The 26784-nt window shown below is 49.3% G+C and overlaps 1 protein-coding gene across 4 annotated transcripts; it reads left to right on the top strand.

Annotated features, from left to right (window-relative positions):
- Positions 1-598: 598 nt before the first annotated feature.
- On the top strand, positions 599-26493 carry LOC107515073 (complement C3). Of its 4 annotated transcripts, none has more exons than XM_036233730.1 (41): positions 599-743; positions 885-1092; positions 1561-1735; positions 1903-1973; positions 2071-2159; positions 2239-2321; positions 2563-2650; positions 3514-3616; positions 3717-3837; positions 4109-4224; positions 4858-4998; positions 5079-5288; positions 5495-5704; positions 6000-6161; positions 6438-6567; positions 7448-7525; positions 8849-9046; positions 9225-9336; positions 9646-9734; positions 9830-9861; positions 10377-10583; positions 11218-11269; positions 11443-11529; positions 11700-11903; positions 13044-13119; positions 13359-13527; positions 16432-16527; positions 16686-16839; positions 17691-17863; positions 18039-18197; positions 19763-19822; positions 20745-20835; positions 22184-22229; positions 23278-23365; positions 23669-23755; positions 23834-23939; positions 24369-24458; positions 24792-24878; positions 24966-25055; positions 25165-25300; positions 25716-26493. In XM_036233730.1, the coding sequence occupies exons 1-41, from the start codon at positions 673-675 to the stop codon at positions 25846-25848; spliced, it is 4878 nt and encodes a 1625-aa protein (XP_036089623.1). In that variant the 5' UTR covers positions 599-672; the 3' UTR covers positions 25849-26493. The 4 variants fall into 4 exon arrangements, 3 of the variants coding, with proteins under 3 accessions (XP_036089623.1, XP_016008927.2, XP_036089624.1); XM_016153441.2 differs by having other exon boundaries at positions 9830-9969; XR_004954925.1 differs by lacking the exons at positions 25165-25300; positions 25716-26493 and having other exon boundaries at positions 600-743; positions 9830-9969; positions 23834-23911.
- The last annotated feature ends 291 nt before the right edge of the window (positions 26494-26784 follow it).

Genomic DNA, 26784 nt, shown 5'->3' with positions numbered 1-26784 from the left:
CCTTCTGCAAAAGGAAGCCAGAGAGCTTGGCATGATTTAGGGACCATGGACAATGGTCAAAGTTTACCAAGCATAATTGTCTTGGAAGAAGAAAACCATACAATGTGTGCCAGGTACAGAAAGACCAGGAGCAAGAGGATTTGACCCATGCAGTTCTTAGCAGGTTCCATTATGGTGGATCCTGGGGCCAGATGGCTAAATGCCATTTGGCTTCTCAGGCCTGTGATTGGGAAATGAGCACATAATGCCTACACTTCTCCCATTTGAGTGGGGCGCCCAGAAACTTTCACCGATTTCGCAAGAACAGAGGAGGGAACAATCCTGTTTCCTCTTGTGCCTTGCCGGAAATCTCTACCAAGTCCTGAGTCAAGTGCCCCTATCTAAATGGCCTAGTTTCTTTGCTAGGAGAAAGGAGGGCTTCATTATAGAACCCCCTGGCTCATCCTGGTTCCCAAGTGGGGAGCTGGAACATTTCTCAATGCAACTATCCACAACCCTCCAATAGAAGTTTGCCTAAGAAGGGAGGAGCAGCCCCCTTTGCGCCCATTGGAGCTCTCCATGTCTGTTTAATATTAACTCGGCCAGGACAGGTCAAGGCGAACAGACCAGAGCTGGGGCTTACAAGGAGACAGGCTTCTGTGGCTACAGGTCCCACATCACTCTCTCACTGACATGGATGTGCCCTGGCCTTTGGGATGGATTCTGCTGCTCTTGAGGATCCCCCTCGCCCATGCTGAGCCATTGTGAGTCTAGAAAACCAAGGGGACTTGGCTGGCTGCACGCACATCTGTCGTCTTCATAACTCCCTGCATGGGACTCCATGTGTTTCTGCTATTGCCTCCCCCAATAGAGAACCCCATGCCTCCATGTTGGTCTACTGGCAGGTACATCCTTGTGACCCCCCGAGTCCTGCGGGTCGGCACCCCTGAGAACATCCACGTGCAGGCTCACTTGGACTCCAGGCAGCCCTTCACTGAGACACTCGAAGTGAACCTCACCATGTGGGACTTTCCCATGAAGAGGACAATGTTGGCTAGGAGCCAGCTCCTTCTCTCACCAGAAAACCATTTTATGAACCAGGCATCCATGATGGTAGGTGACAGGCCAGGATGGGTGGCTACAAAGGAAGGCTCTGGTCCAGCAGAAAAGGTGGAGAGGGACAGACTGTAGAGGAACTTCCCATAAGAGACACTGGGGAGGAGGCAGGGCTTGGCTATACCTACTGCTCCTCTCACGTCCTGCTTGTTTGGAAATACAAAGTCCCCTAAGTCTGGGCTCTAAGAAGGGGTGTGATTAGCCTATATTATGCCTCTATGTGGATTAATGAAAGGTATTCTCTGCTGGTGGCTCAAGAAACTGAGCTTGGACTGGATTGCATCTCCATGCCCCTTAGCTGCATGTCTTTGTGCAAGAGAATACTTACAGCAGCACAGTGACCTTGCTTCCAAAGGCAGAGCCAGAGGCCCCCATTCAATTGCTTCTCCCAAGACCTGGTCCAGAGTTTCATCCCCAGGGATAGAAACTCTGGCAGGACCTGAGAAGTATGACATCTCTTCCCAGATCCCCGAGAGCCTGGTGTACCCTGCACAACCAGGGCAGCAGTATGTCACCATCAAGGCAACCTGGGCACCTACCTCAGCCTCCTCATTCATGGAGAAGCTGGTGCTGGTGGCTCCCCATGCTGGCTACATCTTCATCCAGACAGACAAGACCATCTACACCCCTGAGCACTTGGGTATAGCCTCTGGGCACCTGGCCTGGGGCAGGCTCTGACTCTCACCCCCAGGCCCCCAATGCCTGACATATTCCACCTTCCAAGGTCACCCTCTTGCCCAAGACCCTAATGACTACACCCCTTCTCCAAATTCTATCCGATGCTCAGAGTCTTTCCTCTTCCTCCAGTTCAATACCGGATATTCACTGTGAACCACAAGATGGATCCTGTGACCAGAACATTCACTCTGGACATCAAGGTGGCCTCTCCTGATGGGAGGGTGGATCCCAGACACCGGGGTTACATCATGTGCTGAAGACCTGAGGGCATGAACCACCCACCCTCTGTCCCCACAGAACCCGGAAGGGATCACGGTGATCAGCCAGGATCTGCTGGCCGAAGGAGGTTTCTTCATGAGCTCCTTCTACCTCCCAGAGCTCATCAGGTGCCCTGCTGGGAGCCCTAGGGACAGAGGGAGGGTGGGTCTCCTCAGTCTCCATTTCTCCTAACTTTCTGCGCCTCAGTCTTGGGACCTGGAGCATCGAAGCCAGTTACCAAAGTGCAGCCAAGCAGAAGTTCAAGGCAGCCTTTGATGTAAAGGAGTATGGTGAGCAAGGTGTGACAGGGAGGGCGAGGCGGGACACACCAGAAACAGGGCTGGAAATGGAAAGGAAATCTCGTGGCACGCCTACCGTGTGCCAGGGTCCGAGCAGGGTGCTGGTGAACAGGACTGCATTTTCCAGCCCTTGGAGGTTTCCAGAGTGGACAAGGAGGACATGGAGGGGGCGGGGGCGGGGGGGGATGGTGAAATGCTGAGGGTATCTATCCACTGCTTTTACTCTACCCAGTGCTCCCATCTTTTGAAGTACGCCTAATCCTAAACAAGACCTTCTTCTACCTCAGCGATGAAGCTGTGGGTGTGACCATCAAGGCCTCGTGAGTCCCCTTTCCCCCAACCTGGTCAGAGAACCAAGGACACCAAGAAACTGAAGGGTAGCGAGAAGCAGGCCGCTTCTGTAGCACTTAGGGCATAGTAGAGGCACTCTTTGCCACTTACCAGGTGTTCTTGGCCACCTACATTGTCCTGTGAGGCTGTAAAGACCACATCTGCCATTTGTAAGGTCGTACAGACCATGTCTGCCATCCGTGAGGTAGTGCAGGCCATCCCTTCAGCTTTGGGGGATTGTATAGGCCGCCTTGTTTACCTAAAGGACTTGTACCACATCTCATATTTTGGACCATCACTGAGGGTCCAAAAGGTTGCGCAGACACCTTTGGCATCTTGTTAGGTTATCCGAACTATCTTTGCAGTTCTACAAAATTGCAAATGCCACATTTGCTTCCTTGTGAGCTTTATAGACCATCTCCACAGCTCTACAAAGTTGTACAGGCCCAGTTATCTACCTAAGATTGTAAGGACCATATCTTTCACTTCTTACCATTATACAGACCATTCCTGCAGCTTTACAAGTGAATAAGCTGCACAGGACACCTTTACCACCCGTGGGTTGTTCAGATTTCTATGTGGCTCCATAAGGCTGTATAAACTACCTCTACCATTTCATGAGGTTTCTTAGACCATATCTACAACCTAACAAGGTTTTATGCAACATAGTTGTCATTTTCCAGGGTTTTGTGGGTCAGCAATGAAACAATCTGAGTTGTTAAGGGTCACCTCTTCTCCTCTCAAAGTTTCACAACCATTGCTGCAGCCCTGTGAGGTCATATAAGCCAACTCTGCAGCTACGTGAGGTTGTGTGGGTGCTTCAGAGCCAGTGTAATGGCTCTTTATTCCCCAGGTATATATTCAATAAGCCTGTGGACGGACATGCCCTGGCCATCTTCGGGGTGAAACTGGATTCCCGCCGGATCCCCATTCAAAGCTCCCTGCAGAGGGTGGAGGTGACCAAGCCCAGACCACTCCCTGGCTGCCCCTCCCTCAACCCTCCTCCACTTCCTCAAGAAACCATCTCTCCTCTCCTCTCTCCTGTCCCAAGAGCAGATATCAAAAGGCCAGGGCCACGTCTCCCTCCAAAAGGACACACTGATGGCCGCATTCCAAGGTCCAGAAGAGGACTTCATTGGGGCCTCAATCTTTGTCAACGTCACCGTGTTCTCCTCAGGTGCCACCTTCAAGTCCCTGGCTGAGGTCACTGGGAAAGACACTGTGTTCTTCCCCAGCCCAGACATTTTGCCCATGTGACCTTGGGCCACCTCCTGCCTGAGTTTTCTCATCGGAGAAGTGGGAAAATGCCAGAAGGGCTAGCAGGGGCTGAAATTGTATTATTGTCTTTCCCTGTCTTCACCAAGATGGGCCTCCCATGGTAGCAGCCCACCAGTCTCCCAGGAAACTGAACCTCCTTTACAAACATCATGGTCCCCATGTCTCTACAGGGGGTGAGATGGTCCAGGCCGAAACCTCAGGGGTGAAGATCGTCCGGAGCCCATACAACATCAAGTTCATCAAGACACCCCAATATTTCAAGCCAGGGATGCCCTTCCATTTTAGGGTCAGGGTTCACTCCACCCAGAGACTCAGGGCCCCCATCCCCAAACAACACCCCCACAGGAAACAAAAACCCACATCGAACTCATCCTGCCCCTCAGACCAATCCTGAGGTTCTCTCAAGTCTTAACCCAGGTCGCTCCAAAGTACAGTGATGGCTCCAGAATTTCTCTATGGAGGCTTAGGAGTCACACTCAGGCTGGACTGTGGTGCTTAGGGGTTATATCTTGAGCTATATTTGCACAGCAGGTTGCTGTTTTCTCATACGTTCATTTGGGCAACTTTGAGACATCTGATGGGCATGAAGAAAGCAAGAGCTATCTTTTAGTTACTGTCCTATTCTGAGTTATCCTCAAGCTCTTCATGTCTCCTCCTACCTTCTCCACCCCTAATTCCACCCTACCCTCACCCCATGGGCACACCAGCACCCAGGGCCACCAAATATGGTTGTACACTGCAAAACTCTAGGGAGTGCCATTCGTAAAGACACTAATATGAATGGTACCCTTGGTGTTGTTCAGTGCACAATTTGCACAGCTGTACCAGGCAGTCCTATCCAGAAGGCATTCCCAGTTCTCACCTCCTACACAGGCCATCCCCATGCTTGTCCTTCATCTCACCACACGTTTCACCCTAGGTCTTCGTCTCAAATCCTGATGGGTCCCCAGCCTACAAAGTTCTCATCCGCTGCCAAACCCACAAAGCGTATACTTCGGTCGATGGGGTGGCGACTCTGACCATAAACACAGACGCAGATTTGGAGCAGCTCTCTATACTGGTACCAACCTGACAGGGCAGGGATGGTGGGGTTATGTGAGCTGGAAGGGTTAGGAGCTACTTACCCATCGCTCTCCCCAGGTGGAAACTGATGAGGCTCTCCGACCAGAGGAGCAGGCATCAGCCAGGATGACAGCTTGGCCTTACTCAACTCAGGATGGGTCAGGGAACTTCCTGCACATCGATGTGAAGACATTAGACACAGAAATTAATAGAAACATCCAGCTGAGCCTCAACACAAGGCATCAGAACCCTGAAGCCAAGGAGCAAATCACTTACTTTACCATCCTGGTGAGAGACTAGGACCGAGACTTGAGTTAAGAAATTGTTTTCCTGGAACGATCTTGGTTAGCTGGGTTGGAGGAACTATGAACAATGGCGTAAACGTGGGAACCATGTGGGGTAGGATCAGGCCAAAGGGCTGAAGCAAAGGGACTGCGGACCTCCTTTGTGGGGTGGCTCTACCCTTCTCATCCTTGGCCTCCCTTGTCTCCAAGGTCCTGAGTAAGGGTCAGATCGTGTCTGCCAAACATCAGTTAAAAAGTCATGGGAGTGTCTACACGTCAGCCATTATTGATGTGACTTCAGAGATGCTGCCTTCCTTCCGCATCCTGGCCTTTTATTTACTGCCCCGGGGAACAGGCCAAGACCCTGAACTGGTGGCTGATTCTATATGGATCGATGTGAATGACAGATGCATGGGGATGGTGAGCCAAACTCCTTGAAATTGCACATTATCATCATAAAGTTTGGGAGAGGGTCTGTCCACGTCCAAGGGCCCCCCATACAGGGGCAGGTGAGTATAAGAGGAAGAGATGTGTCCTTAAAAGCTCAACCTAGGGGCTATAGAAGATGTAAATATGTGGAGTTGGGAAGGGCCTGGTGGCATTCCATAATGCTCCATCAGAACCATAAGAAACTTGAAGCTGAAAGTGGACTTGGGGAAGCCCCTTGGTAATGTATGAGCCCCTTTTTCTGACATCTATCTTTTTTCTGGCTCAGCTGAAAGTTGGCTTAAAGAATAAAGACCTCTTTGATTCTTTGGAGCCCAACAGCCAGGTGGAAATACAGGTGACAGGTGATGCAGAGGCCACAGTGGGGCTGGTGGCAGTGGACAAGGCTGTCTATGTCTTGAACAGCAAACACCAGCTCACACAGAAGAAGGTGAGATCATGTGGGTTTAGGGTCAAAAGGTTGCCTTGACATTGTAGCTGGAGCTTCACCTTCTTCAGCTATAAAATGGGCAACATTGATGCTTACAAGGATTCAAGGAGTTAGTGCACAGCAAAGAGATTGTAAGGTGGTAAGGGCTCAATAAATGGGAAATGGTGTGATAATTATTGATGGTGAGCCAGCAATTACTGTGCACTATTACACCTTCCCTGGAGGGGTCATATAAGCTCCAAATCCAGGTTGACCACCAGGTTTCTTGACCCCCAGGTCTGGGATGTGGTTGAGGAGCATGACATTGGCTGCACAGCAGGCAGTGGAAAAGACAGACTTGCTGTGTTCAAGGACGCTGGACTAGACCTGAAAATGAGCACAGGGATGGACACCCTGGCAAGCTCAGGTACAGAAAGGGGGTGGGAAGGGGGCAGGAGGAAATAAGGGATAAAGGCAATGGTCTAGTGGTTAAGAACATGGAGTTTGGCATCAAACAAAAAACTAAAATCCAGGACCCTGACACCATGGGCCAGTCACATTTCCTTTCTGAGTTTCAGTTTCTCTGTCCATAAAATGGGGATAATAGTACAAGTAACTCACTGTGTGTTGATTAAGATATAGTTTTGTCCATGTGTATCAGAGATACAAATTAACATTAGCTTTAAAAAGATAGTTTATTTCTCGCTCAGTAACAGTCCAGAGATCATTCTGGGACTCAGAATCCTTCTGGCTTATTGTTCTGCCATATTCCAAAATGTCAATTCAAGAGAACCTCAATCCAGGCAGCAGGATGAAAGGAAGAAGGAAAACCCCCACCTGGGTGGAAGGGAAATGTGCTCTTCATTCTGAGTGATATGTAAAGACAGAGGTTTAGTTGCCACAGATGTGCGGAGGAGAAAGGATATTAAGGACAACTAGGAGCGTGTTCTTTCAATGACAAATAGTGATATTACTAGCAGTTTCTATTTACTGCAAGCTAGACCCCATACTAAGTACTATACACATGATCTCATTAGTAGAACTACGATTATACTCATTTTACATAGATGGGGAAAATAACAGCCAGAGGTTAAATGACTCACTGAAGACCTCATAGCTTTTAAGTGGTGAATCCTGAATATGAGGAGACCATGGAATTTTTCAGTCTCGTTGAGCATTTTGCTCTTTGAGCAAAAATGGTGTGATGCATATAAAGCACTAGGCATACAATAGGCATCCAATAGATATCATCAAGGATGTTGACAATGATCTTAACAACTGTCCTCACTGTTCCCTCTAACCCCCAGACTGGCACTGCCCCCAGAGCCCACCTCCCAGCCGCCGCCGCCGCTCCCTAAAGAGACTGGAGACCAAGAGGAACGCAGGTCAGAGTTAAAGCTGGATGTGCCCCTCTTGGCTCCCTAACCTACTGTATTCGTAGGGGCTTCGGACAGAAAACTGAAACCATTCAAGGTATTTCAAGCAGAAAGGGAAGGATTTAATTGTAGGAGATCAGTGCTTCCAAAATTATTTGACAGGCTATAGGAGTGGAAGGCTGCTTGGTGGGACTCAAGAACGCCCCCACTGCAGTTCTTACAATGCATGAAATCTCAGGAAATATCTTTCATGAGATTTGTGAGTAGATAGCGGACTGTGGAATTTTTCCCCTTAAAAACACACACACACACATAGACAGGGGCTCACCCATAAGCTACTACTGCTTCAGGGAAAATGGTCTCTGCTTCTCTTCCACCTTTTAAATCTTATACAAGAGCATCTCACTGGCAGAATCTAATTTCATCCAACTCTAGCAAGAAGAGAGTCTGGGAAATGTAGTTTTTAGATGTCAAGCCTCTGTGATATAGGAGAAAACTTAGGCAGAAGGAGAAATGGGTGCCGAGTGCCAGTGGATAATATCTAGCTCTAATCCTGGATCTCAAAGAGGATGGGAATGTGGTGTTATATGCACGCATTCTATGAATATCAGATTTTTCCGTCTCTTTGAGCAATGTTAATGACTTGATGGACTCTAAATAAAAGGAAAATAAGTGCAATCTATTACAAATTAAGGTAAAACCCTAACTCTAATTACAGTATCAAAAATCGTGTAACACTCTGGGGAACATTTACAGTATATACTTATGGTAATTATTAGTTAGTTATTTAACTATGCATATTCTAATCGTGTTATATGGTGGACAATAAGATTTTTAAATTGCTATAATTTTTATTTAAGTACGTTCTTTCAGTTTGCTAATTTAAGCATTCAAGTTGACATCGTGCTTTGAAGCAAGCTTTATGGTTTCATTTCTTAAAAATACATGGCACAATTGTGAATCAAAATGGCATATTTTATAAATAAATGTGGCAGTACCAAACTCTATTGAAGAGAAGAGAGTGAGGAGGAGGAGGAGGGGTGAGGGGAGGGGAACAATAGTAGCATGGATTCTAGTCTCAGCTCTGCCACTTGTGAGCTGTGTGACCCTGGACCAATAAAGTGACTTCTCCATTGCTCAGCTTCTTTGTAAGAACTCACCATATGGGTTCAATATGAGGTTTCAGGAGGAAGACACAGGCAAAGTGCTAGGACCAGCATCTGCCCAAGCTTTGGCTAAATAGGGCCCAAGAATACCAGGCACTGTTGGATGGCGCCCAGCTTCCTCAGGTCCTGCTCAGTCCTTCCTTGTCCCTCTAACTTTGGCACACAGTGAACAAGTTCAAGACAGAGCTGGAGCGAAAGTGCTGTGAGGCTGGGCTCCGGGAGAGCCCAGTGGGGCTGTCGTGTGACGAGAGGACCCGGCACGTTCGCCATGGGCCAACCTGTGTCGCTGCTTTCCTGAGCTGCTGCCATCTGTCTGAAGCCCTGACTCAGGAGGCCCGGGAAGAGCAGCTGATTCTGGGAACAAGTGAGGGGACCACAGCAGGAGGCACAGGGTTGGGGGGTTGGGGTGGGAAAAGAGCTATGCGACAGGTCAAGGGATGGTATGGTCCATGCAAAGTGTGGGAGGACCTCTCTGAGGAGCCCGCTGGGCCGGCCAAGGAAGAGATGCGAAGGAGACCCCATGCCACACCTGCTCCCTGCAGCGGATGAAGACGATGACTTTGAAGACATCTTCCTGGAGGACCTGCCTATTCGGACCTTGTTTCCTGAAAGCTGGCTCTGGAGGAAACTCACTCTCCCAAAAAGTGACTCAGGGTAGGCACCCCCACCCATTGCCAGCATCTGGTCTCTAACCCTTCCACATATTAGTGGATGTCCATCATGGCCAATGCCCCCAGTGGTGACACTGAGCTCTCAGCATAGTCCCATGATAGGAACCTCCCTGGATGGGAATACAGATCCCAGTGGTTCCCCCAAAATAATGACCCTCTAGAGACAATGCCCCTCATAGAATGACCAACTGACCCCTGCATAGTGATCATAACCCCTGGACAGAGGTGACAGAGGCTCTGTCCACACAGCACCAACTCACTGATGCCCCCCACCCTGCCTTGCCACTTCTAGGAGCATCTCCCACTACAACATTCTTGTGAACGTGCCAGATTCCATGACCACGTGGCAGTTTGTGGCAGTCAGCCTCAAGGCTGGACAAGGTGACCCCACAAGCCCAATGCTGATAGGATGGGAAAACATCCAGCCCCAGGACAGTGGTCCTCTGCTTAACTCCAACATGGTCTCCTGGTTCTAGGTCTCTGCGTCTCGGATCCCTTTGAGCTGGTGGTTAGAAAATCGTTCTTTGTGGATATTAAACTGCCCTTCTCTGTGCTCAGGAATGAGCAAGTGCAGATCCAAGCTGTGCTGTACAATTTCAGGAACCGCCAGGTCAAGGTTAAGTCTCCAGCCTGCCCCTTCCCAACAAAACATCTATCAATATGTTTTATAAAGTGGTTGGAGTGTGACATTATGTGAAAGGGCCAGTGAAGTGCTGACCCTTTTGAAAAACTTCTGAGATGTTTTCTAATTTAAACCTCACAATAACCCCAGCATATGGGTACCATTATTCTTCTTCAGAGATGAGACAACTGAGGCACAGAGAGGTTAACGGGCTTTCCTGAAATCACACAGCACATAAGTGGAAGACAGGGTTTGAATCCAGGCAAGGTCTTTGCTATTAACCACTATGCTGCTCTGTCACCTACTCAGGATTCTCAGGGTAGGGGAAGGAGGGGACTGTGTCTCTAGGGTCCTAGGCCACCCCATCAATCAGGACCCCCCAATTGCCCACCTTACTCCAGGTCCGCGTGGAGTTCCCTCATAAGGATCCGCTGTGCAGTGCATCAAAGCCCGGAGCCCCATCCCGCCAGGTGGTGGTCGTGCCCCCCAACTCCTCCAAGATGGTGCCCTTTGTGCTTCTCCCACTTGAGATAGGCAAAGTGGATGTGGAGGTCAAGGTTGTGGGCTATGGAGTCCAGGACCACATAAAGAAGACACTCTCGGTCCAGGTAATGGACTCCCCAAGCTGTATGAGCACGAGAGGGGCAGGTGGGGCCAGGATCACCAAACATTCCTCCCAGGTGGGAGTGGGGTGAGAGAATAGAATTGAAAGTCCAATCAAAGAGCTCCAATTTTGCAACTTTGGAGTTAGGCTTGGGTTCAAATTTTGTCTGGGCCGTGCGACCTTGGGGAATGCACTTAACTTCTCCAAGCCTCCATTTCCTTATTTGCAGAATGGAGATAATCACCATCTCCATTAATCAGAGAGCTGTGAAAATTACACACAACTCACGCATGACCCATCGATAATTCTATTTTTTCTTAACAAACACATGGTTAGCTCTTACAATAAAGTGATTTAAGAATACTAACTCATTGAGCCCTCAGAACAACCTTAGGAGGTAGGATTGTTCTCCCTTTCACAAATGAGAAAACCGAGGCACAGAAAAGTTAAGCAATTTGACAAAGGTCACACAGCTAAGAAGCAGACAAGCTGATATTTGAACCAAGATATTAGGGCTCCAGAGTCTGTGTTCTTACTAGCTAAGCAATGCTCCCTCTTACTGCCATTGTGATTGTCATTATTATTGTTGTTGTTGTTGTTGTTTTGTTTTTAACTTGCTTCCTCATTGCATCCTACAGGAAGCAGGGCAGATAGAACAAATATCCTATAGCATCCTCTTGAACCCCCAAGGTTTGTGGGGTCTGCAGGGGGCATGTAGGATCCTGGGGACATGCCAGGGCAGAGGGAGGGGCTAAAATGAGGGGATTTGGCCAGGTGGGCAGTCCAAGTTTCTCTTGGGCTCTGCACTCTCTGACATTCCCAGCCCCTGAACCTGATTGTCACAGAAGGTTGTGCCTACTCAGGTCAGACCCAGGTGGAGCTGTTGCAAAGATGGGACTTTTTGAACAAGATGCCCAATACAGAGGCAGAAGTGTTTGTCAGCGTCCAAGGTGCTTAGGGCACAGCTTGCTCCTGGGGGAATGGGGACGGGGAGAGGAGAGCTAGCTCCTCCAGGGCCTGCCTGGGTACAGAGGCAGGAGGGGCTAGGAGTGCCCATGTGGGTGATTGGGAGGCCATGGTGGCTTAGGCCATTCCCAAGGTCACCTTGCCCACCTGACAGGTGACATCCTTGGTGAGACAATTGTGGGCAGCCTGACACCCAGAGAAAAGCAATTGCTCCTGAGTATCCCGACTGGATGCCCCGAGCAGACACTAAGCAGCCTGACACCCGTGATCATCCTGACCCGCTATTTGGACACCACGGGCCAGTGGGGCAAGGTTGGGGTGGAGCACAGGGACCAGGTGATGAAGAACATTGTCAGCGGTGAGTGTGGGTCACCTCCTGGGACCTCGATGAGGGTATCTGAGACTCTCTCAGATGATGACTTGGTTACCCTCAGGGTTGGAGGAGGTCCCCAGGGATCCTCCCAGGCAGTAACACCCAAGCTGATACCAACCCCCAGATGACCCCTAAACAGTGACCCCAAATAGTCATCTCAAGGTGATCCCTAGATTACTCTTGAACTCTGACTCCTCTTTCACATGACAACTTAATACCAGGTTCCCTCGGGTGACCCTAACAGTGATCCTCTGGTTACTCCTTCACCCAGACATCCCTCCCAAGCTACAATCTGACAACAGACACCCTGGTTTACTACAAAGAAGCAACTCCCAGGTTATATTATATTGAGACACTGTCCCAGGTTACACCCAATCACTGCCAAGCCCTGGGTCACCCCCAGGAAACCTCCAGGCAGAAAACTTAGGCAATGGCCTCCCTCCCAAATACATCTGAATGCTGACACCTCCCCAGGTTACATCCAACCCTCCTGGTAATAACCAGAGATGGATGCCTCTGGTTACACCCAGACAGGAACCTTCAAGTTAATTTGAACACTGACCCACCTCTTCCCATTTGCTTTCAGATACCAACTCTCTACCCAGGTGCTCTCAATTGTAACCCCTAGGTGACACCGAGACACTGTCACCCCCAATGTTACACCCAAACAGTAAACACCCAGACAACCTTCAGATAACACCCAAATAAAATGCTCAGAATATGCCTGAGAGCTGTCCCCCCACGCCACACCTAGGAGAAACCTCCTCGAGGCTACTCAGGAACACTGACATCCCAGTTTGCAGCCAAAAAGGTCCCCCAAGAAAATGCCCAGGTAGTGGCCCTTCGGGGTTCCCCCTTTCCTGGGTTTCACCTTCCATGAGACCGGATGGGGTGGTTTCCCAGTGTGCAACTGCACACTGGCTCCCATGGTCATGCCTAGCCATGACCTTCATTTACACCTGTGCCCTGCATCTCCTTCTTTGTACACTTGGACACATCTCCAGATTTCTCCTAGATGGCATGCAGCCCAAAGTCACACCCACACCCTGCCCCCAGATTATACCCTTCCCAACCACACCCCAATAGCGACTCTCCCTGCAAGACCTCCTCCCCCTGTCTCCCCAGGATACACCCAGATGCTGACCCACCGGAGCACAGACGGCACCTATCATGTCCACAAGGGAAACCCCGGAAGCACCTGGTAAGGACGAGGACACTGGCCTGAAGGAAGTTCCAGGGGCCAGCCTGGGGTTTGATGATTCATGCTGTAGGGTTTTGGGGCTGTCAGCCTGAGGGCCAGTGGCATTCCACAAAAATGAGGGGTCATTCTGGAGAAGTGTGGCCCATGGTGTAGATGTCTGCATAGTGTAGACACCCCTATCTTAGAACCCTTTTGGCTGCCACTCCCAGTAATCATCCACCCCGTTGCCCTCCAAACAGGCTTACAAGCTACGTGTTCCGAGTTTTCTCTATGGCCTACCCCACCATGACCATCAGTGTGATCGACCTGCACTCCCTCTGTGCCATTGCCAAGTGGATCATCACCCAGAGGCAGGCGGAGGACGGGCACTTCTTGGAGGAGGGCCCTGTAATCATGGCATCCATGCAGGTGCCCATGGCCCCCCTGCTCAGGATATTCACACAAAAGCCAGGGTTCTGTGCCATGATAGGAGAACAGACCTCTGCCCTGTTCTCAGGTAGAATGAAAAAAGGAAAGAGCTGAAGCCCAGTGCTCCCCCAGCTCTGGACCACCCTACAGTCCATTACGATATGGGGAAAGCGAGGTATATCTGGGACCCCATATTTCCCTCACTCTCACCTCAAGCAGCTGTGCATTCTGGCCTTCCTCCCACTGGGCCTGAGTTCTCCCCACCCCCCAGCCAAAATACCCATTCCTACCCAGGGTACCTCCACAACAGCCTCTGAAAACAGCTACCAAAAAGCCTGGGCGGTTTCTCCTGCTCAAACATCTTCTGTGGCTCACGGTTGTCTACAACAATATCTCTCCACTATATCCCTCTCTGATGTATCTCCTCCCAAGCCTTACCCCTCACTACTCTCTGCTCACGGGTTCCTCCAACTTACCTCTATGTCTTTCCTTATGCTGGCCTCTCTGCATGGAATACCCACACCCCATCCCTTTTATTTTTCTTTATCCAGCCAAGCTATCTTTTCTCTTTAAATTTAGCTCAGATACTGCTTCCTCTAGGAAGTCTCTCCTGAATACCAGCCCTTTGCCTGTTTCCATCATTGCATCTATCACATTATTCATTCATTCATTCAACAATTCATCAAACATTTATTCAACAATTGTTGTGTATCAGGCCTTGTGCTAGGCAGACGGGAGACACAAGACATTTGTAGCACCTACCTTGTAAAACTCACAAGCTGGGAGGAGAGCAGAAGTTCACCAAATAATTATAGCTAGTGATTTTTAAATCACAATTGGCTATGTTCCGTGAGAGAGAAATGCCAGGAAAGATTAGTTAATAGAGGTCATGCCTGGACCTGGAGATGTTATGGGAAGTCTGCAAAAGGAAGTGACAATAAAGTAGCAACTTGAAGAAGGTATAGGAGTTTGTGGTGGGAAGAATGGAAAGAAAGCTCCAGGCAAAGTGAACAGCATGTGCAAAGGGCCTGAAGCTCTGGCATGTTTGTGGAGAGAGAAAAGAGACCAGTGTCACCAGAACCCAAAGATGAGGAAGAGTGGTCTGTCTTAAGGTGTGAGAGGAAGGAAAGATGTCAGATTCTGAAGACTGCAGGGCCTTGGTGGCCTCAATGAGGGTCTGAAATTGTCTATCCAGTGTTTTCTTTTTCTACACTGCTAGTTCTTCCAGGGAGAGAAGCAGGCCTAGTTCATTGTAGTTGGCAAATGTTTGCTGAATAAAACTCTGGATGAATGAATAAACCCAACAAAGACAGATTGCACCCTCAAAGGAAGGGAAACTAAAGGATTCAGGAGGATAGCGTGAGCAGGAGCCTGACATGGTACAGGAAGGTCACAAACACAGGTTTCCTGAGCTCAAGCTCACAGGTCTGAGTTTCATTCCACCAACAACATTTAATAGGCACCTACAATGTGCCAGGCACTCCTTTAAGTGCTGGGGACCCGGGCTAAGAAGAAGATTAAAATCCTTGTCCTCCTAGGATGGGCATTTTAGTGAGGGGCAGACAGGCAATACGCATAATGTAGACATAAACGACATGGAGTTTTAGAAGTGACATGGGACAAGGTGTAGGAAAAGGGAAATCAAGGTGACGGGGTTTAATTTTGGAAAGCTTCATGAGGAGATAGTTATACATAAACCTGAGGAGGCGAGGGAGCAAGTCATGTGACTAACTAGGGAAATAGTCTTCCAAGCACAGGGAACAGCATGTGCAAAGGCCCTGAGACTGGACTGTGCCAGTACTTTTGAGGAACAGTACGGAGGCCCAGTGTGGCTGGAACCAAGTGAGCAGAGGGAGGAGGTAAAGACAGGGAGGTGTTGGAAGAGATTGTGCGGGGCCTTGTGGGCTGCGGGAAGAACTTGAGCCTTTCCTCTAAGTGAGGTGAGAGCCAAAGAGGGAGGACATGACCTGAATCAAGAGTTCACAGGCTTCATTGGCCACTGTGAGAAAAAGAGACTGTGAAGGGTGCATGGGTTTCCTAGGACTGCTTCAACAAAGTACCACAAATTAGGTGGCTTAAAACAACAGAAATGTATTCATTCTCTCACAGTTCTGGAGGCTAGAAGTCCAAAATCAAGGTGTCAGCAGAGCCATGCACCTTCTGAAGTCTGTAGGGAAGAACACTTCTGGCCTCTTCTAGCGTGGTAGCTCCTGGAAATCCTCGGCATTATTTGGCTTGTCGCTGCATCACTCCAATCTCTGTCTTCATCTTCACATGCCCTTCTTCCTTCTGTGTGTGTGCATGGCCTTCTTACAAGAATACTAGTCTTTAGAGATAGGATCCGCTCTAATTCAGTATCACCTCTTCTTAACTAATTATATCTGCACAGATGCTGCTTCAAAATAAGATCACATTCTTCTAGGGTTTTGGGTAGACATGAATTTTGGGGGGACACCATTAAACTCAACACAGGGTTTGAAAACAGAAGCTAGGAAACTAAAGAGGAGTTTGAACCCTAAGTCAGTAATTTACTGGCAATGGGGAGACTTCGCCTCTGTGACCCTCAGTTTCCTCAGTTTCCTCGGTTTCCTTAGCTCCAGTAAAATGGAGCTGCTGCAGGAATGCTCTGGGATAGCGTAGAGATCTTAGCACAGCACCCACCCTCCAGGGCTGTTAGCTCTTGTTAGTAAATCAGACCCCACACAGGCAAATCTCATGATGGTGCCTCCTCTCTCTCTCTCTCTCTCTCTCTCTCTCTCTCTCTCTCTCTCTCTCTTCATCCTGTTTCAATGTCATCCAGCCCAGAGCTGAGCACTTGGGAGCTTTTCAAGGTCAGGAAGAAGAGGTTGGGGAAGGTGTCTCCAAAATGTTAAGGAGATCATTGGTGTGGCTCTACATCCACAGGGTGGCTATCAAGGCTCTGAGGCAGACGAATCCCTCACAGCTCTTGTTCTGATCTCTCTGAATGAGGGGAAGGAGTTATGCAGCCAGGAGATACCGGTAAAACCCAAAGAGGAGGGGAGGATCTGTGGGGTGCATTATCCCTGCACCCAGGGATCTCCCCAACCCTTGTGTCCCTCTGAGCGTAGCCCTCTCTTCTAATTCCCAGACTCCTTTCCTCTGATCATTTCCCTCTAATCTCCTCTCTGACTCTCCAGAGTTTGATTGACAGCATGGAGAATGCCCGTGGCTTCCTGGAGAAACGTCTCTCTGACATTCAGACAACATTTGCTGTAGCCATAGTCTCCTATGCTCTGGCCCTCACCAAGAGCCCTCGGGCCAATGACCGCCTGGACAGCTTTGCCAGCCACAGTGGGTGTGGGGCCACTACTTAAGCAACTCTGTGTTAACCACAGTCACGGGGGCAAGGGGAGGGAGATTGTGATCTCAAATCCAGTAATACATGACTCATCACTCATCATTTACTGAGCACCTATGGTGTGCCAATCCTGAGCTCAGACCCTGAGAAACCAAGGTGAACAAGACTGATATGGTCCCTGCCCTCAAAGCTTCCACCGTCCCTGGGGGAGGCAGGCAGAAGACAAACAAATCAATAGAGATTTACAAATTGAGATAAGTGCTGAGAGGAAACATATAAAGTCAGTGAGAGATATGACAAAGGGAGAGGAGTAGGGATCAAAAAGCCAGGATAGCCTCTGTGAAAAGGGGACCTCTCAGCTGAAATGAAAGATGAGAAGGCCCACCTTTGTGAAAGACCAAGGACATTCCAAACCAAGAGAATGGTGTGTGAAAATGCCCTGAAGTGAGTGGGAAAGTGCTTGATGTGGTCAAGGATGAGAATAAGGTCATTAAACGTAGGTAACTGAGGGGCGTCTGCCTCTCATGGCCCGCCCCATCTCATCCCCAAGGGGCCCATCCCATCCTCTCCATCCCCCAAGTAAAGAGGAGTGGAGTCAGGAGAACTCGCTTTCAGTGAGACTAGGGGGACCTGAAGGAGCTTCTCTGAGACTTAGCTTTTCCATTCGAAATAACCTGTCTCTTAGAGTGGCAAATACAATGTCCATTTGCACGCTCAAAGAGTTTCACATAAGTCCTCATTAAAATAGCAGATTAGAAAAATTGGGTCAGATGACACAAAGAGAGGGCGGGTTTAGTTCAAGTGGGTCCAGGTCTGGGTGACAAGGTAGGTATGCATCTTCTAGACAAAAACCACTGGCCAGTAAACAACGCAGGCAAGCACTCCCTGTACACCATTGAGGCCACGGCCTACGCGCTGATGCAGAAGCTGGAGCTGGGTCGACATAATGAGACACACGCCATCGCCAAGTGGCTACTGCAGAAGCGGGAGCTGGGAGGAGGCTTCAAGTCTACCCAGGTGACCTGGGCCTTGGAAAATGGGGTCTGTTTTGGGGTAGGGGGTGGAAGCTAGCCGAGGTGCTGCCACGGACGGCCCACCGGAAAAAGCTGTCCGCGGTGCTGACAAGACGCCCCAGTAGGGACCCTGGGCGCTGTCTGTGGTGCTGATCCGAGGTCCCCATCCCAAAACCCAGACCACGGCGGTGGCCATCGAGGCCCTCACTCGCTTCTGCGAAGCTGTGCCCTTAGAGAATGTCCAGGATCTACACGTCCAGGTCAACGCCCCAAAGAGAGGTTTGAATGTAGAGTGGCTCATCAATCCGAAAAACGCTTACCATCAGCGGTCAGCAAAGGTAAGGCACTGAGGAACAGATCGGAAATCTACACAGAGGTGACATTGGGGATGAGATCAAGAGTCCTGCTAACCTCCTTTATCTCACACTAGTGGCTATACTTTCAATGTATTGATTCATTACCTTCACAAACATTTTCTGAGCACCTACCATGTGCCAATCATTCTCCTGGGTATTGGAGATACATTATGAAAGGCCTGTGGTCCTTGCTCTCATGGAGCTTACAATCTAGAAAGAAAGTAAAACAATACATAAAGATGTAAAGTAAAACATAGAGAATCTAGTCAATAACATAATAACTATGTATAGTACCAGGTGAGTACTAGACTAGTCAGAGAGGTCACTTTGTAAATTATATAATGTCTAACGACTATGCTGTACATCTGAAACTAATATGAAATAATATTGAATGTCATCTGTAATTGAAATTTTTTAAAAGGGGAGAACGTGAAGGAATATAAGAAGTTCGAATATTCAGGTATAAAACAAATAAGTCATGGGGATGTAATGTACAACATAAGGAATATAGTCAGTAATGTTGTGATAGCATTGAACGGTGTCAGGTGTTTGCTGGACTTATCGTGGTGATCACTTTTTAGATGTATAAATGTTGAATAACTATGAGGTACACCTGAAACTAATGTAATATTGTGTGTTAGATTTATTGTAATAAAAATCTTTTAAATTTTTTAAAAGAAAGTGAGACAACATATACAGTCTATATTAGGCTTTCTGAACACAGGGGAAAGAAATAAGTGAGTAAAGAGGAAAATAACCTGGATGTGGAGAGTAAGATAATTTCCATAACCTTACTCCACAGGGGAGGTAATATTTACCTCCAACCACTCGATGAATCTTTATCAAGCACTTACTGTGTGCCAGGCACTCTTCTAGGTGCTGATAATATGGCCATGAATAAGAGAGAAAAAATTCTCTGTCCTCGTAGAATTTTATATTTTGGCGAGAAGACAGACAGTAAAGAGATGCAAATGAGTAGAACATGCAGTGTGTTAAATGGTAGCAAGTGCTATGGGGAAAAAAAATCAAGCAGGAAGGGGGGTGGAAACATCAAGGAGTTGCAATTTTAGATAGGATGGACAGGGAAGGTCTCACCAAGAATATGACATTTGAGCAAAGACGTTAATGAAAGAATAGAGTGAAACTTGTGGATATCTAGGCAGAGGAAGCAGCAGGTGCAAATGCCCTGAGGCAGGAGTGTTCCAAGTATAGCGCTGAGGGTTAAGCAAGGGTGATATGATTGAATGTGAATTTGTAAAATTTTGCTCTGGCTCATGAAGGAAGAATACAAGAGGGGAATGAGGGTAGATATAGAGATGGGTCTTGTAGGGGCTACAAACACAGGGAACTTTTGAAAGACTGCAGATGGACAGATTGGAGAGATGTATAGCCTGAGTCCGCATTTGTAGTTGATTTGTGATAGAGCAGACACTACAGATATTCTATCAAGAAGAAAAAGTAAAACGATACTTCCTCCCCACCCACCTGCACTTAAGTGTGTTTTGGTACTTCCTCCACCTTCAAATTCTCCTTTCCCTTCCCTTTAGTTTTCTGCTCAAGATGACCTAGAGATCAAAGCCAGCGGCAGTGGGAGAGGCACCATCTCGGTAGGTTGGGTGTCCCATCCTTGAGATCCTTAGCTGGAACCCAGGGTCCCCCTAGTTGGTGGGTATAGAAGCAAGTCTAGACTCCAAGAAAAGATTGAAATCAGCACAAAATTTAGTTTCCATTTAGGGCACTACTATATGCTATGAATCAAACTAAAGACACTTAAAAAAACACCTTGGAAATTGGTAAAAATATGAACCCCCATGCAACACGTGGGAAAACAGAGACACAGAAAGGTTTTCATTTGATGAGTCAAGAGTCAGAGAACGTAGAGGCCAGAGGTTATTAGATCCCCCTGCCCCTCCCATGCTGAGTCCCTGAAGGGTGTCTCCTTCTTTGTCCTTCCAAGAGAATATTCTCCCTCCAGGGTGCCTTCCAATCCCCAGAGGCTAATTCCAATCTTTCCCCCCATATTTGAACCAGTGGCTCTATTACATCTTCCAGCCCCATGCCCTGTGGCCCAGGAGGACAGCCCTCTTCTTCACCAAATTTAAAGCAGCCTGTTCTCATGGCTCCAGCAATGGAGTCATGGTTGAATTCCTGCCATTGTTTTGTGACCTTGGACATGTCACACTCCTCCTTGAGCCTCAGTTAAATTTAAATTCATTGAAACAAAATAAAATTTAAAATTCAGTTTCTCAGTGGCACTAGCCACATTTCTAATGCTCAATAGCCACATGTGGCTAGTGACTACTGTATGGTCAGGGCAGATCAAGACCATTTGCTATCATTGTAGAAGGTTCATCACATAGAGCTAGTCTAGACTTTATAGGGTTTTCTGGCTACTGAACTTGGGGATTGAGGGGAGCAGACTTTGCTGTGAATTCTCCACAGGGGCAGAAACTTGGACAGGAAAGGACTGGACCAAAAAGGAAAGGGAATGGGTATGGATAGGCTCTGACACCTTCTCTGCCTTGGCAGATCCTGACCACATACCACAGGCCCACAGAGTCCTGGGAGGGCATCTGCAACATGTATCACCTGAATGCTACTCTCCACAGTGCCCCGGAAGGTGAGTTTGAACCCAGAAATGCCCAATCCTTTTTTATTCTTTTATTTTAGCTATGGTTCAGTAAGCACATTTATTGCTTTAGTCAGGCATTCAAGAAATACTTATTGAGCATTTACTATGTGCCGTGCCCTGTTTCCTGGCCCTGAGAACATAGGCATAAACAAGAAAAATGTCCCATCTTCTTCTGGAACCCACATTCTAGTAGAGAGAGACAAGTCATAAGCAATAATACAATAATAATATATTGCACCCTACTGTTATTTGTTTGTTTGTTTGTTTATAACAAATGAATTTACATTATATAAAATAAATATATGGCATAATAGCAGGTGGTGATATGTACTATACAAAATAAAGTAGGAAAAAATTAATACAGACTTGGAGGAAGTCTAGGGAAAGTTCTCCGAGGAGGCAGGATTTAGGCTGAAATATGAAAAAAGGGAAAAAGTGAGCTATGAAGGATCTGAGGGAAAAGCATTCCAGGCAGGTAGAACAGCAGGTACAAAGGCCCTGAGGCAAGAATGGGCTCACCTGGGACAGCAAGGAGATCAGTTTGGCTACAGAGAAACAAGGAATAGCACTGTAGGATAAAGAATTGAGAGGAGATGAAAGCAAATGGTGCAGAGACTTGAGGGCCATAGTGAGGACCTCAGTTTTGCTCAGAGTGAAATGGGAGCCACGGAGAGTTCTGAGCAAGGGAGGGATGTGACCTAGCACGGGTTCGCACAGGCTTTCTCTGATGGGTGTAGGGGAAACAGACTGTAGAGGGCAAGGGCAGGAGCTGGGAGACCAAGGAGGAGGCAACTGCACTGGTCCAACAGGAGATGATGGGGGCTGGACCAGAATGAAGGCTAGACATGGTGAGAAATAGAATTCTAGAGTTCACAGTCTCAGGGACCAAGAAGGAGGAGAGAGGATACTGCCATTAGGTGCTCCCTGTGGGGAGAGGGGAAACAAGCCTCCCCAGTCCCAGGACCTTTAGGGACTAAAAGTTACCAAGGCTTTGGTTCAGGCCCCGGTTCAGGCCCCATTTCTTAATGAATAATAGTAGTAGTAGTAGTAGTAGTAGTAGTAGTAGTAGTAGTAGTAGTAATAGTAGTAACTGACAGGTATAAAGCATTGATCAGGTGATATGTTAAGTGCTTACCTTGTATTAACTCACTTAATCATTACAACAACCCTGCTGGGTTGAGAATATTTTGATCCTTATTTACATATTAGGCAACCAAAGCACAGAGAGCTTAAGCAATTTGCCCAAAGTCACACAGCACAGTCAGGATTTGAACCCAGGAAGCTAGCTCCAGAGGCTATATTACCAAGCCTCTAAACTCCTGCCTTCTCTCTGCAGACAATAAAAAGGGGGAAGAGACCTTCCAACTCCGGATGGAAACAAGGTCAGGGCACCAGGATCTTGGGCTGAGCAGAAAGCAGGCCTCACTTCCTGATATCCAAACTCCTTAGCAGCTCTGCCTGTGCACTGAGTGAAGGGTCAGAACTAACTAAGCTTTCCTCTCTATGCCTGCCCCCTCATCCTACCTCCCATCCTGCCCTCTCCTGCCTGTCCCCCATTCTGCTGGCTACCCTGCCCTCCCATGCTTGTCTACCATCCTGACCCCCTCCTGCTATGCCCCATGATGACAGGCCCTACCATGACAAACATGGCTCAGACTGGCACCAGACTGATGCCCAGACTGGCACCAAGGTGCCCAGACTGGCACCAAGCCCTCTGGCTCTCCCCCATCCTCATCATCTCCAGACACTGCAGCCCCCAACCCAGTCCTGCTCTGTCTCTCAAATGCCATCTCCTAGACTGGTTCCAGATGAAAACATATATTCAGTCCTACTGGGTGTCAGGCTCTGGTCTAGGAGCTGGTGGCACAACCGTGAGCAAGGCAGCCCCTTCCTACCTGATGGAGTTCACAGCTTATCAGGGAAGACAGACAATAACCAAATAATCACCCGGAATCAATGTAAAGTGACAACTGTGATTAAATGTGGCGAGAGAGAGGTCCGTGAGGCTACAGAAGGGCAAATTAGAGAATGACATGGTGTGTGAACCAGAAATGGCTTACCAGAGGGAGCGATGCATCAGCTGAGATAAAAGGATGTTTTTGGGTAAAGAGGGAGGAGTATTCCAGGCTGAAAGAAGAGCACGTGCAAAGGTCCAGTGGCAGGAGAGAGACTGATACTTAAGAGCAATCAAATGGAAGCTGATGTGGGAAGAGGTAAAATGGAAGGGTGAGACAAGGCATTTGGAAAAGGTTGTTACGCCAGGAGGTGACCTATCAGATTCCTATTTGTTAAAGCTGTATCCTGATGGGGGCAGAGGAGTGATGGGAGACCCAGGAGGAGGCTACCGCACTCCTCCAGGCAAAAAGCGATTGCAGTGGGAGCATGGGGGGAGAGGCATTGGAAGAGAGGCTGGAGCTGTGAAATTCCCAGATTCCAGGGTGACCGAGACGCCACAATGACCATCATGGAGATATCCCTGCTCACTGGCTTCTACGCCAACCAGGATGACCTCCGACAGGTAAAGTAGGACCCACCTGCCCACTGCTGAACAGGGCGAGGTGCCCTGGCAACCTTCCATAGTCCCAGTGTGGGTGCAGGACAGCATCTACCCTTGTCGGTGCCCAGTGGTCAGTAGCCATGGTCACTTCTGATCATCTACCTGCTGGACCTTAGCCAAATCCTTGCCCTGATTGTGCCTCAGTTTCCCCAACACTGGACAAAGGCTGGGGAGTTCTGAGAGTTGCTTCACACTGGTTGGATCTCCTAGAGTTGTGGGCCTTGGGGGTCTCTGCTGATCCGCAGTTCTCACCCTGTGCCGCAGCTGACAAGCGAGGTGGAGATGTATGCTTTTCAATACGAGACCAAGACGAGTTCCAGTGACAGCACTGTTGTCCTCTACCTGGAGAAGGTGAGGAAGCCTGTGGGTTGCCCAGGTGGCATAGAACCCAGTGGCCCTGGTTAGCTCAGACAGGACTCTCTCTCTCAGCTCTCCCACAAGGAAGACACCGTGCTGGGCTTCCGGGTCCACAGGATGCTGCAGGCGGAGTTCCTGCAGGCCGCTCAGGTCACAATATATGACTACTATGAGCCTTGTGAGCAGGGGCCCTTGAGGGTGGAAGGCTATCACGCGAAGGGAAGAGACCCGCTAAGGACAGGGACAGGAGGGCGAGGCAGGGAAGGAGAAATAGGGCGTGGCTGAGAAGGACTTGGGCGTGGGGGAGCAAGAGGGTGCTGGAAGAAACCTAAAGGGGTGTGGTAACGGGGGCGTGGACTTCCTGGGTGGCCAAAGTGGTGGGGATGGGCCTGGAAAGGGTTGGGCGGAGCTGAGAAAGGGTGTGGGCAAGAAGGGGCGTGGTCTTCAACGGGGAGGGGCCTATTAAGGGTGGGGGTGCAGAGCCAGGCCGGCAGGACCTGTGGGGCTGGCCTGTGGGGGCCGAAAGTCCTGGGGACCGAGCCTAGGGGCACCTGGTCCCCAGGAACGCTGTCCCAAGCCAAATCCAGGCACATGCCTCCTCTCGCAGCCCGGAGGTGCAGTTCCTTCTACAACCTGCCGGCAGAGCGATCCGACCTGCGGAAGATCTGCCACAAGGATGTCTGCAGATGTGCGGAGGGTGAGGTCGCCGGCGCACGAGGGCCGGGGCTGCCAGGCTGGAGGTCCGGGAGCCCTGTGACACCTCCTGAGTGCCGTCTGGGCCCAGTGTAGGCAGAAAGAGAGACAGCGAGATAGGAAGACAGAGACAAAAAGAGACAGAGGAAAGGAGACCAGAGACAGGGACTGACACATACACTCAGGCATTGCCAAAAACTGCTTCTCCCAAGTTCATGCTGGTATCCCTCCCTTGAGAGGGACTTCAGCCCCAGAGATCCGGGGTTGGATGGGGGTCTGACAAGAAGAAGCCCCCACCCCCAGTGCATCCAGAGCAGCTGCCGCCCTCACCCTCCAGAACTGTGCCCCACCCTGAAGAAGGGCAGCAACCAGCTGAAGCAGGAGGAGCTCCAGACTGTAGCCTGCGAGGCAGGCATGGACTTCGGTGAGTGTCGGGTGTGGCGGAAGGCAGGAGGAGGCCCACCCGCAAGCCAGGTGCCAACAGAGTGCCCTCTGGCCTCCCCTTTCCCAGTGTACAAGGCCAGGCTGGAGACAGTGGAAGCCTCTGCCTCCAACCCCTACGTCTACTACCACATGCAGCTCCAAGCCGTCATCAAGAGTGGTACGTCCCAGGTGGCAGAGGAGACTCTGGGGGTCCCTGTGCCGGAGGGCCTAACGTGGGAGAAGATGAGCCCTGTGTATGCTCATACTCTGGGCCTCCTCTCCTCCAGGCACAGACTCTGTCACACCGCTCACCATGAAGAAATTCATCTCTCACGCCACCTGCCATGACTCCCTAGAGCTGCAAGAGCAGGAGGCGTACCTCATCATGGGCCAGATATCGGATCTATGGAAAGTCAAATCTGAGTGCGTGGGAGCCTCCTGCTGCCGCTGGGGACTCAGGCCTGGGCCCCCTTCCCTACCCCAGCCTAGTCTTTGGTGTCAAAATCTTTACTGCATCTGTCAGCAAGATTCTTGGGTTTCAAGGATGCTCTGAATGGAGATAGATGCAGGCGCGGCTCAGCACAACTTCAGGGATCATATTCACGTGGATGTTGTAGATGTAGATTTGGTTTTCTAACAGAGGGCAGTAAAGAGTCTGAGGAAGGGGTGCCTTTTCTAGTCCCCAGATGAATGGGACCCAAAATGGCTCTCTGGAGTGGACACTATAGGCTGAGGCTCTGTAGAGGGTGCCAAACAGGACAGAGGGCCAAGGCAGGGGGTCCCCATGCCTCTAGGGTAGCAGGCTCTCCTCACCCCCCTTTCCATCTTTTCCCCACAGTTACACCTATGTCTTGGGCAAGGAGACATTCCTCATGCATTGGCCGGCAGATGGGGACATGGGAAAGAAAGAATTGCGGGGCAACCTGGAGGGATTTTCAGAATACCTGAGCACCCATGGCTGCAAGTCCTGAGACCCTGAGACTTCTGTCACTCGTGGGGTTATCTCCAAGCAGTCCCCGGCCACTGGGCTTAATTAACCCCAAACGAAGAGCATGGAATGTCACAGCCAGGCTGCGGACGTCTGTTCTTGTTCCAACATTCACCCGGGGCTCTACCTAGCTTGCCCCTCCATTGCCTGCACTTGCCGCCTCCCTCTCTTCCTCCTCCATTCCAATCATAGTGGCCTCCTTTGTGTCCTTTCAACACCCAGATTGACTCCCACCTCAGGGCCTTTGCCCTCACTGTGCCCTCTACCAGGTATGACCTTCCTCCAGGTATCTGCATGGCTTGAACCTTCCCCTTTTTCGAAGGAGGTATTTAAATGTTACCTCCTCAAAAAAATTTGCTTTAATAACATACCTAAAATAGGCCCTCTCCTGTCAGTCTCTCTCTCTCTACTCTGCTTTATTCCTTCAATAACACTTATACATATATTGCATACGCTATCTATTGGTTTGATTGATTAATGAGCATTTTCCCTGCCCCACGATGTCAGCTCCTTAAGACCACGTCTGTCTTGCTCACTGCGGTATTCCCAGTTCCTAAAGCAGGGGCTAGTATACAGTAGGTGCTCAAAAAATAATTGTGAATGAATAAATTGATGAATGAATTTGGTACCCATCCTGCACCTGGTCCTGATGGAAGCTTTGACAGAGAAACCAAGACAAGAGGCAAGGAAGAATGAATGAGTTTTATCAACGTAGGCCGGGGTAGGTGTGGGGGACCTGCCAAGCCAAGGCAGAGCCCATGTGGGTCCAGGGACACCCCCTCCCAGGAACACCAGAGGGACTGCAAGGCATCCAGATGGCTTGAAATAGGGGTGTGATGAAGGACTGGAGGTGAGAGGGAAGAAGGAAAAGATAGAGCTGGGAAGGCTGCCAGGTGGACTCACTTCATAAAGGTGGGCT

Source organism: Rousettus aegyptiacus, unplaced genomic scaffold (assembly GCF_014176215.1).
Source record: "Rousettus aegyptiacus isolate mRouAeg1 unplaced genomic scaffold, mRouAeg1.p scaffold_m13_p_16, whole genome shotgun sequence".
NCBI classification, from domain to species: domain Eukaryota; kingdom Metazoa; phylum Chordata; class Mammalia; order Chiroptera; family Pteropodidae; genus Rousettus; species Rousettus aegyptiacus.
This window is presented reverse-complemented; position numbering and strand designations above follow the sequence as displayed.